This window comes from Rutilus rutilus (assembly GCF_951802725.1).
Source record: "Rutilus rutilus genome assembly, chromosome: 2".
Lineage (NCBI taxonomy): Eukaryota > Metazoa > Chordata > Actinopteri > Cypriniformes > Leuciscidae > Rutilus > Rutilus rutilus.
Window position 1 is genome coordinate 5,787,796 of NC_140210.1, and position 11,896 is coordinate 5,799,691.

Genomic DNA, 11,896 nt, shown 5'->3' on the forward strand with positions numbered 1-11,896 from the left:
ATAACCAAATTTAAAATAACCTATAGAGCTATGAGCCGTTTAAGCTTTAAGCCATTCAAAGTCGTAAACAAGACCAAAATCTGCCTGACAACAAGAGTGTTGGTGGCGGGGCGTCCCACGGCAGGATGGTTCCACCCATCCAGTTAAAGTAGAACGCTAGCTAGTGTAACTAAATAATTAAACCTGCCATGTTGTGGGTCTATGAGTGATAGATCATGAAATTATAAAGACCCTTTCCACTGTCCCTCCAATGCTGGGAGGTGAAACCCTGCGTGAGCCCGTCTCCACCCCTGGGTCGGTCAGAGCAGACATCCCATGCAGACTGCTAGGGACAAAAGGTCTCGAGGTGTTTAAGTATTGATGAAAGTCGTGAAAGAGCACGTCTAGCCAAAGACAGGAGTGGAGAAACGAAGTTGAGGAAAGAGTAAATGTGTGTTTCATGATGTCTGGTGCCAAACACTTTCAGATTTTATCACATATCACACAAAAAAAGGAGAAACATAAAAATTGATTCCCTTTTTTTGTTGAACGCTTTTGACCTAAATGAATTACGTCGAGTACCTGAAGATAAAATAAAAAACTTTTTCATTCCCTACTGAACAATATACCTGCTCCCCCTCCAGTGAGCTTTCTCTCAAAATGGGGGAAAGAAATTACAAGACTTCCCGCTTAATCCAAATGTTTCATTTTCCTGCATCGTTGTGTCTCTCCTTCCATCCTTTTACACTCTCCCAGTCGTCACTTCTCTCACAGACGGTGAACGCAGAGGCTAAATGCCTTTATATGCCATATTCATCATGTATCAAGTGAGTGTGTGACAGATTTATTACTTGCTGTTCACAAGGGATTTATAGGAATTTCAATAATAAACAGGATATGCTGCAATTTTTTGTGCTTGTGGAACCTTTTTTGCCATTTATTGAGTGATTCAATGCAAAAATGCTGGGTGGTACAGTATATTGAATATTCATGAAATATGTGCAACGACTTTACTGTATAAAATCAAATAAAGCAAAAAAAGTGAATTTTGTGACATTTTTATCCTCAGGCACTTTTATCCTCAGAATAAGGTTACAATCATTCCTTGTGTCATGACTGGCAAGAATGTTTTAGAAGCATTTGTGATTCAAATGTCCCTAGCATGAATCAATTCAAACTAAGTGAATCAATTAAAAAATCCTATGGATCTTACATAAAAAAAAAAAAACTCTATTTGGCAGCAATTTGCATCAGTAAATTATTTTTTTATAGTTTTTTTGAGAACAGTTGGGTTTATCAAAAAGCTTTTGATAACTTTTTGCCCGCATGGTTGGAAGATGATCTGAGCCAACTTTGGTGAAAATCAAAAGTTAAAAAAAGAGAAGGTTTTTCGGAAAATTCCCAATGGTCCATTCGAATCGTCTTGAGCCAAGGAATCAGAGGGAAAAAAGTTATTAGCATAAACGTAAGTGCAATTTTTGGAGAGTTGGTGGCGCTGGAGGAATTTAGTTAGAGATTAAAAAATGTGTGTGTTTAATATTCAGACTGTCCACTTTCTGTGTGCCAAATTTCACCATTTTTCAGCAAGTAGTTAAATGGGCAGCCATTGAAAGAGTGGAAGGAGGAGGAAGAACAAGAACACTAACGGATACAATAGGTACCTTCACACCTTCTTTGCTTGGCCCCTAAATGTAATTTCCAGCCTTTTGACAATATTCAAATAGATTTTTTTATATAAATAATTCCATTACAAACTGAATATTGTCAAAAGGCTGAAAACATCAAGATACAATTTACCAACCCTCATTACTATATATAAATAATTTAGTAACCAGTATACAAACTAGTTTAACAATTTCCCACCCAATATCATAAAAGTGATTTGAGACCAGGATTATGTTCGGATCTCTAATCCCAGACATGTCCGCAGGTCAGTACTACTTTCACATGTGACTTATTCCCAAACAGGAGACTAATCTTTTAATCAAAAGCAGATCCACTAAAAAGACGACCAAAAGGTTAATCCTAGCACTTTTATTACACGGCGCCCCTTGGCGTAACGTAGAGTTAAAATGCATAAGCATCTTTCCGAGGCTCTGATTACACTGTGGCCAACGCGGTTACAGTGGGATTAGTTGTCACGAAATGAGAAAAACGAACTTTCAAGCGGTGGACAGCGTCAAAACAAACAGAGATTAGGATGTGGTTGGGCGAGTGGGGTAAATGAAGCGATGGCGGTTGATTGATGCTTTAATTACTAGTTGGGCTAATGCAAACCAAACAAAAGCATTTCTGTCGAGTTTGCTCAGTTGTGTCCTCATCATAATTTGACTTTGCCGCAATAATCTTCACAACCCAAATGCTCTATATCCGTCTTAAATATTTTTTTTGATGGAGTTACTGAGGGTTGTCCAAAGCTCAGTGATTGAATTTGGGAAATTCCTGCCTTCTTCAAAGCAAAAATCATATTACTCCTAATAGGATCAGTCTAGAAATGAAAAATTATTTGAAACAGTCTTACTGGTCTTCAAATGGGACAAAATGAAGAGAGGAAACCCTGAATTCCGATAACGTATGAACACGTATCAGCGTATCCCAAGCTGGTCCAGGTGTGACCGGTCACGCAGGTGTGTTTACGGCAGGTAGCTCACAGGCATTAGGAACGGCCAGAGAGATAAGGGTGCATAGAGAGCCTCATTGTTCTCCGCCACCAGATAACCATCTCTCAGCTTGTTCCCATGTCACTTTCTCTGTTCAGACCAACAAAGTTCACCTGGCTGGAACTAGAGTTACTTCTTCCTGCAGATGCTCAACTGCCTCATTTCAGAAGATTTGAGAAAAAACTGAATATTTAACCACTGATTCCATTTATCCATTTAAATACGCATTTTTAGTGAAAACAAAAGTCTACTGATAGATTTGGGAAGGGATAGTGACTAAAATCTTTTAGCACAATGTGTAGTTAAACATAGTTCTTTGTGGATTGTTGTGTTTGTGTTTTTGTGACCTGGCTGGACTCACTTGAATTATAGCCTGCTAACTATCAGCGGTACACTATTAATCACCTTTTTTCTCTATCACATATTTCAGAAATCATCATAAATTAGGAATATTAGGATATTGGTCTTTTGCCACTTGTAAACACATAGAGAACACAAATGTATTGCATGGTCCTTGCCTTATGATTTTTTCCATGCCGATAGATCATCCAGTCCTCTCCATTAGTGCTGACTTCCAGTTTGAAGGTGGTGACGTAGTAGGACTTAAGAGTCTCCTTGGAGATGGCTCCTTGGGTAGCGATCCCGGTCAGAACCTTAAGGAACTGAAGATCCACCTGGGAAAGGAAAGTGATTGATGAAAGTGGGAAATAGGAAGCGATAACAACGCCCGACTGATCGGACCAAATTTAGTTTCTTTCGACAGCCGATCAATGAGGATTTCTGATGTGAGTAATGAACAGTTCCTTTGCAGTATATAAATCATGAACATGTATTGGAAGGACGTGGATAACAAGTTTATTCGCCCTAGTGACACCATATCTGTGGCTGGAAAAAACAAGGGCGCTATTTTAAATAAACCATACGTACACTTTACAATTCAGCATGAAACCCATCTATAGACACACTAAACAGGCTAATCACCTTAACAAGAATCATGGAAGTGACTTTTATATGGAAAATGCAAATAATTTTTTTTTTCAAATAGCAACATCTAATAATTGCATTTATTTATGCAACTAAACAATTATAAAATATAAATAATTTATTAGTTTGTTTTTTAAATATGAAATTCAGTTTGTATGCCTATATAGATGTACAGTAGGCTGGCTAAGAACATTTTTAATTTTACAATTTGACATTTTAATGCTAATTCATTTATCATACATTGCATACGTCCAATCATTCTTGATTTAACTGTATATATCATACCATTTTATATAAAATTTGCAATAAAAGTATAATTCAACAAAATGATGCATTACTGGTCTGATTAAAACTCCTCGACCTCTACACATGCCGGCAATGCCGTCTTTACTCATCTGTCACATGTAAGAAGGAAAGGCTCCCAGACCCTCATGCTATCAGGATCCTGGATGCAGGTGAGGGGTGTAAGGAGGGACGGTAAGAACTCTGAAATCAATAGCGCTGGAGAAGGTTGCTAACTACGGATTTCTCTAGACTGTCCCCATCCATCATCGAGCAGTTAGCATCACAGCAACCTTCCATGCATCGTCGGTCTGCACCAACACAACAAACGCAGCGCTCAAGCTAAGGGGCGTATGCTGACAGGCAAGATGGAGTGCACTATAGAGGGTGTAGAAGGTTCTGGAAATGTAGTGGTGTGTAAGAATATACCACGTGTGTGTGTGTGTGTGTGTGAGATTGAGAATCCCAGTGCATTAAAGGGAAGGACGGGGTAAATGGCATATTTAATGTGACGCAAACTGAAATGAGGCTATACGGTCAGCATAAAGCACGGTTGCATTGCTGAACAATTATACAGATTTTTTTATTTTCATGAATAAGACCAATTGAACAAATAGTACTTCCATCACCACATCGTTTTTCAAATGAAATATATCATATAATAAAAGTGAAATGTTGCAGGTATGTCAAATGCACCAATAATCTCTACTCTCTTAAAAATAAAGGTTCCAAAAGGGGGTTTTCACAGCATCTTAATTTTTAATAGTGTAATGTGCGATTGGCTCACCTGTATGTATTCCTTGTTGCTGTCCTCAGCAGGCGTCCAGGCGTTGTCCTCGTTGTTCAGACGGGCCTGACGCGGCTGCCAGCGACCATCATAAAACGAGGTGGAGGCCGAAATCTGATCATCAGAGATCTTACTAGACTCCATTCCAAATGCATTGCTACAGTGAAATGCTGAATGAGAAAGAGAGATATTAAGACAAACTAAAACATTTACATTTTTAACTTTATTTTTATTTTCTTTATCTTTATTTTTTCTTATTATTAAAATGAATTTATTAATAATTACTTTAAAAAAAAAAATTTATTTATATATTTAAAGACAACCTGAAGTCACAATTGATCATATTCACATTCTTAATAAATGACCCTATTCATACTTTCAAAATTTCTCCCAAAAATGTCACATTATGGGAGTTTAAATGTGCTGTGAATGCCATTTCATGTCATTTCTATGGAAGCTTGTTGTGACTTGTGACTTTTTTCTCGTAATTCAGAGTTCAAACTCGCTCTCTCTCACAATTCTGAGAATTTTTTTTAAAATGCAAGTTATACAATTGAAAACGCGAATTATAAACTTTGCAATTCAGACTTTCTGCCACTGTGAGTTTGTATTTCTCGTAATTGCGAGTTTATATCTGACAATTCTGTGGGGAAAAAATTCCGAATTGTGAGTTATAAAATTGGAATTACAAGAAATATACTCTCAATTGTGAGAAAAAAAGTCCGAATGGTGAGTTATAAACTCAGAATTGAGAGATATAAACTTTTTCTTGCAATTGCAAGTTTATATCTCACAATTCTGACTTTTTTCAATTCTGAGTTTAGATATAACAAGAAATAAACTCGGAATTGCAAGAGAATTACAATTGATAGTGATAAAGTCCAAATATATATAAACTCAATTCTGAGGGGGGAAAAGGCAGAATTGTGAGATATAAACTTCCAATTGCAAGAAAGAAAGTCACAAATGTGAAATAAAATTGCAATTATTACCTCTTTTAATTTTTTATTCCGTGGCAGAAACAAGCTTCCATATAAAATAGTTTTATATGCATCAGTGTTTACTTATAGCTGCTGGCAAAGGCAACTGACATGATCATAAACTTTACCTTTAAAAACAAAACAAAACCAAGAAACACAAATTATACTTACTGTCACTAACTTCCTTGTGAGTCATGTTATAGCGGGCAGAGAAACCATCTTTGGCCACAGCCATGTCAGTGTGGAAGGAAAGCGACAGAAGACCTGTAGAAGACTGGATCTCTGGAGGGATTTTCGTCCCACAGTATCGTCCAATCAGGGGTCCCACTGAACACAAGAAAATGGTGGAAAGGGGAAAATGAGCTGATCCCAGATCAGTTAGTGAGGCTAGAACCGTTTCTCAGTGTGAAGTGGATCTGCTGAGGCATCGCGTGCCTCAAATTCCCCCAGCTCCATGGATTACCAGCTTTCCTCATGGTATTCCTCTGATTTCTCTCCTACTTATCCCTGATTTACTGTCCCTCTCCCTTCCTCCTGTGATCCCTGGATGTCAGCACAACAAGAGCTGAGTTTGATCCCAGATTGATAGCGTGTGAGATGGGACTGCGCAAGTAGTTGAGATGTTCACAATAGCATGAACGCTATCTTCTAAACACTATTTGTGCGACTTGATAAAAGATATGAGAAGAAGGTAAAAGGAAAATCTGGCAGATATCTATAACGATAACGATAAAGATAAAGATACAGTTCTAAAAACTGTTCTCAATATTAAAGAATAGCAGAGTTCACCTCACAGCTATAATGATAACGGCACAGAGAAACGATATCGTTGGAATCATTTTCAGAACGATTTTATCCAGCTGATGAATGATAAAAACAATGACAGCCAATCAGAATCAATCCTGCTGTAACGAGTTTGAGCATTTAAAGTGACAGACAATCACGCGCTTAGAATAAACAGAACGATGTATCCCCTGGTGTGGAGGCTAATAGAGTTATCTTTATAGTTATCATTCATGGTGTGAACGGGCCTTTACTGTCACTTTGACAAATTTAATGCATCCTTGCAGAATAAAAGTATTCATGTCAAAAAACTTACAGACCTCAAACAGATATGGATGGATGGAATAGATTGATAGATAGAATAGATTGATAGATAGAATAGATTGATATGGATGGATGGATGGATGGATGGAATAGATTGATAGATAGAATAGATTGATATGGATGGATGGATGGAATGGATGGATAGATAGAATAGATGGATGGATGGATGGATGGATGGATGGATGGATGGATGGATGGATGGATGGATGGATGGATGGATGGATGGATGGATGATGGATGGATGGATAGATAGAATAGATTGATATGGATGGATGGATGGATGGAATAGATGGATGGAATAGATGGATGGATGGATGGATGGATGAGATAGATAGATAGATAGATAGATAGATAGATAGATAGATAGATAGATAGATAGATAGATAGATAGATAGATAGATAGATAGATAGATAGATAGATAGATAGATAGATAGATAGATAGATAGATAGATAGATAGATAGATAGATAGATAGATAGATAGATAGATGGATGGATAGATAGATATGTGGATAAAAAACAGAAACTAACCTTGTGGTAGACCGTCCCAAACGTCCAGCCAGTCGTACTTGCATTCTCCTTCCCCCATCAGCAAAGGGTCGTTTTCCAGGTCAAAGGTCTGGAAGGTGAGTGTGACCTCTGTCTGAGGAGGAGCGATGATGATGAAGGAGCACTCCAAATTATGAGGGTACTTGTCAGGGAAGCCGGGAGACTCAATCACTCCAGTTGAAGCACTGAAATTACGGAAACAGTGCTCGGCTCCTGCAGTGCAAACGGACAACACAAAAGAGAAACGTGGATTCAGATAACTCTAACAGACCGTAATTCATTAGTGCTGCTTACTGCACACATTATGGCAGCACAATTGTGCATATATATATATTATATACATATATATACATGCATATATATATATATCATTATATTTATGAGCATTAAAATGACTCTCGTTATACATTTTACACCTCATTTAATCACCTTAGCACAATATGTAAACATGTACCTTTAGCTCAGAATCAATGAATAATTTTATATTGCAAATTCAGTTTGCTAAACGAAAACATTTGTTTTATCAAACAGACACATTTCCCAAAGTAAGCAGTTCCTCAACCACTCGTAAATCTTCAGGGATATTCTGATGAACGTTTCTCCTCTTGTTCAGCGGTGTGTTATTGTGCTGTATTCTGCACATGTGTTTGCCATACACTCGAGCGAGAGAATGTCATAAAATGAAAGCGTGGTTACTGATTCCTGGCCTCAGAGAGCTCTCGCACGCCCCTCTCCCCCTCTAATTCACATTTCAAACTGCTGTTCAACCTCTCCACTCCCCTGCTCGCGATGCCACCGCGTTTGGCACGCCGTCTGAATGCAGAGCGAATATGAGGCAGAGGGGAGCGAGAGAGACAAAGAGAGATTACACTAAACAAACAAGACTAAGTGGGTGGCAGAAGATGGACGCAGTTCGTAAAGTATACAGATTATGCACGCAGCTCACCTTGAGCAAATATGTGGCCCATCATGCCTTGCTCTCAAATGTGAGACAAAACTATATAAGGTGCTAACAGTGTTACTGGATCAAAGATCATTGGAGGATGGACCAGAGCCTTATTTAGGGACCAGAATATCATAGAAACTGACACTTATGATGTTCCCTGGTGTTAGGTTCAGTGTCAACATTTAATACTTTCATTCAGGGGCAATATTTGCCTCCTGGAACTGCTTTTCAGGGCCAGTTGTACTATGATGTGGGCATTATATTTATAAACAAGTAAAAACACAAAGCATGCTGCCTATCTATTGTATGTCAAATACTTCAAACCTATACAACACTTGATAGATCTAGAAAATAAATTAATATATAAATGGTGAGGTATTAAAATAATATATATATATATATATATATATATATATATATATATATATTATAGATGGATAGATTAAATACATTTTATAAATAAAAACACAGATTTACAATAGAATAGAATGAAATTTATTCATAAAAAATAAAAATACATCATTTTGAAATATAAAATAATGATAAATGATTAAAATAATAATAAATTAAATATTATTTTATTATTTATCATTCATTTATATTTCAAAATGATGTATTTTAATTTTTTTATAAATATTTTATATATTTACATATATAAATTGTAGCTCAAGGACTATTTACTTTCATTATATGCACAAGAACAGCATGATCCTCCTGCCTAACATGTCCGTTTGTGATGTACAGAAGGAAGAGTGTCCTACAGATTTAGAATTACATGAGGATGACATCATTTTTTGAGTCAATGATGACAGAATTGTCATTTGTTGGTGAACTGTACCTTTAAGGAGCTCTGAGATTGGATCCTTGTGTCTAACACAGCCACTACAATCAGATTTTTCTTAGTAAAACCATGTGAAAATTATTTGTGGTCTCCCTTGTTTGTTTCTCGCACCAGTGACACCATCTAACCAACGTGTTTCCTCCACTGCAATGTTCCTTGTGGTAAACAGCCTGTGGAGGGGAGCAAATTACCCAGAATCCTATCAAAAGAAGAGACAGGTCTTATAGGTACTTGTGGCGGCTGTCAAGAGGTCAGTGTCTCGTCGTGTCTAATGAGGAGCAGCGGACCTGTGCAACTCCAGGCCAAATGAACAGCAGGTTCCAGTATGTTTGTGACACTCAACACATACGTGAATGACGGCTGGTACCGCGGTAAATGTATGTGTTGGGTGCACATGCTCACTTGAGCACAGACAAAAACCCCGGGAAGCCACACAAGCAGAAGGAAGGAAAGCAAAAATGAGATGAGATGTAGTGTAACACACACACACACACAACGCACAGAAGCCTTCCTGCTTTTCAAACGCTACCTTCGCTTTGACGCTCTCCCACACAGTGATGGCAATATCACTGCTGCAGCTTGTGTGGAGGACGCTAACACCATGCCTCTATATTACACGAAGAATGGAACCTATATCAAGAGAAATTGGGATAATTTGGGATAAATCGATTGCAAATGATAAAAAGAAGAGCATAGGGGAGAATGGGGTAAGATGAGCCATGTTTTGTCCCCTGTGAAAAAAAAAAAAAGGGATTTTAAATGGCTAAGGACATTGTAGAGATCATGGTGAATGATGGCCAATTCTGACATATAACAAAATTTTTATTAAATTTAAGAATGGTAAATGAGACATACATCAAATTTCTTTAAACCAATGACCACTTAGGGGCAGTTCACACAGAATGCACTTTTCCATTATCAGATGATAAGATCATGTACTATGGTACATGTTTAAATATGATGAATAAGAATGCTGAAATCATGCAGTAATGCATATAAAAAACCACACTCATTTAATTGACAGTGGAGAGAGACAGAAACACTGAGGGAGGACAAGCATAAGGAGAAGTGGGACATGACACAGGCCAGGTTTGAACCCTGTGAGGCACATGCACAACTCACTCCACCACGGCTTTTGGTAGGCGTTTATGTCTGTGTTTGTTCTAAATAAAGTTCCCTTACATTGTGGGTCTGGATGCAGTAGCAGTGGGTCGTCCCGTCAAAGTCTGCTTCTATTACTCCACTTGGCCGGCTGCCCCACACACTCAAACCCTGCCATGCATACCGCCACTGCATGACTGCATTGTGTGTGTGTGTAAAACGCAGTCACAGGGAGCATGCATGCATGAGCGCCCACCCTTACTGCTTATTAGTTCATGCTTATGAACACACCAAAAACAGTCTCTTCCTCCTCCTCCCCGGGACTTGCCTCCCGCTGCGCTGCAGTGTCTGCGGCCCGCCTGTCACTACAGTTGACCGTACAGTAATGAAGGAGGCGTGGCAATGAAAGGGTTAGTTGCCGGGCAGAAACTGGGGTGGCGTGAACGCTCGCACTCAACGTTCAAGGGATTTCCCCCCTTCTGCTGTCTGTCGCTCGTTCAACTCCCTCTGTCTGACCTCTCGTGGGACGACAAAGTCTGTGTTCACTCACCGCATTATTCACGCATTTTCACCAGTCGGCCGAGATCACCTCGATGCAGTGAATCTCTGACGTTTCTGCTCTCTGTGTTTCATCCATCCCAGGACTTATGGGACGTGTGAAAATAAAAATAACACATCTATCCGTTAAATTGAACGAATAAATGGAAAATTATCATTCTGCTAAGTTGAGTGAGCAGCAGGTTTGCTGTCAGTACTCTTTGTTTTTTTTTTACATATAACAAATGGAATATTTTCCCAGAAGATTGGTTATGGTTTGCCATAGAGTTCTGTAAGATTAAACAGTTGTATTAATAGATTATCTGTGCTTACAATTGAAAAGCGCTGCCTCTTATTAAGCCAGTTTAAGTCTCAAATCTGCTTTTGGGCTCTATGTTAGAGAAGGAAGACGAATGGAGAACAGCACTTGAGTCAGTAGAGAACATAGTTTGAACATGACGTTCTACAGCTACTACCAGTGGTAATTATTATTATGAATGTAAATCTATTTGACTATATTTTAAAGTGTATTCCTATGCAAATCTGCATCTTCAGTGTCACACGATCCTTTAGAAATCATTCTAATATGCTGATTTCCTGCTCAGAAAACATTTCTGATTATAATAAATGTTGAAAACAGTTGTGCTGCTTAATATTTTTGTGTAAACTGTGATACAGTTTATCTTAGTTCTTTGACAAATGGAAAGTTCCAACAGCATTTATTTGAAATAGAAATCTTTTGTAACATGATAAATGTCTTTATTGCATCCTTAAAGTATTAAGTTCTTTTTAAAAATCAAGTTTTTAATGTTGTTTATATGTCTATGTGTTATTTGTAATATGCTTTAAGACAAACAAATTATGCTTTAATGTGCGGGGCTCATTTGCATATACTAAATGAGGCAAGGGTGTAGAGTTACATTGAAGCTATTTTAAGGCATGAAAAAAACGTTTAAATATGTCATTTTGGTGATCAAAGATGAGTTTTAAGGGATAAAATGATTGACTACAGGGGGACTTTAAAAGAAAAATCCATTAATTTGCTCTCCATTTCATGCCAATGCTGTCTGAGAAAGCTGGGTTTGCTGGCTTTAAGAAGAGGTAGTTATAGCTAAAGGCTTTAAATGTGGCGTTTTATAGGAGA

General features: G+C 37.9%; 1 protein-coding gene across 3 annotated transcripts in view; it reads right to left on the bottom strand.

Annotated features, from left to right (window-relative positions):
- nrp2a (neuropilin 2a) overlaps positions 1-11,896 on the bottom strand; it is a 69,777-nt gene that overhangs the window by 31,754 nt on the left and 26,127 nt on the right. For all 3 annotated transcript variants that reach the window (XM_084393689.1, XM_084393688.1, XM_084393690.1), the window contains exons 4-7: positions 7,310-7,540; positions 5,844-5,999; positions 4,693-4,862; positions 3,158-3,313 (exon numbers count right to left, since the gene is read on the bottom strand). In XM_084393689.1, the coding sequence (XP_084249815.1) occupies positions 3,158-3,313; positions 4,693-4,862; positions 5,844-5,999; positions 7,310-7,540 (713 nt within the window). The remainder of the gene's footprint in view (positions 1-3,157; positions 3,314-4,692; positions 4,863-5,843; positions 6,000-7,309; positions 7,541-11,896) is intronic.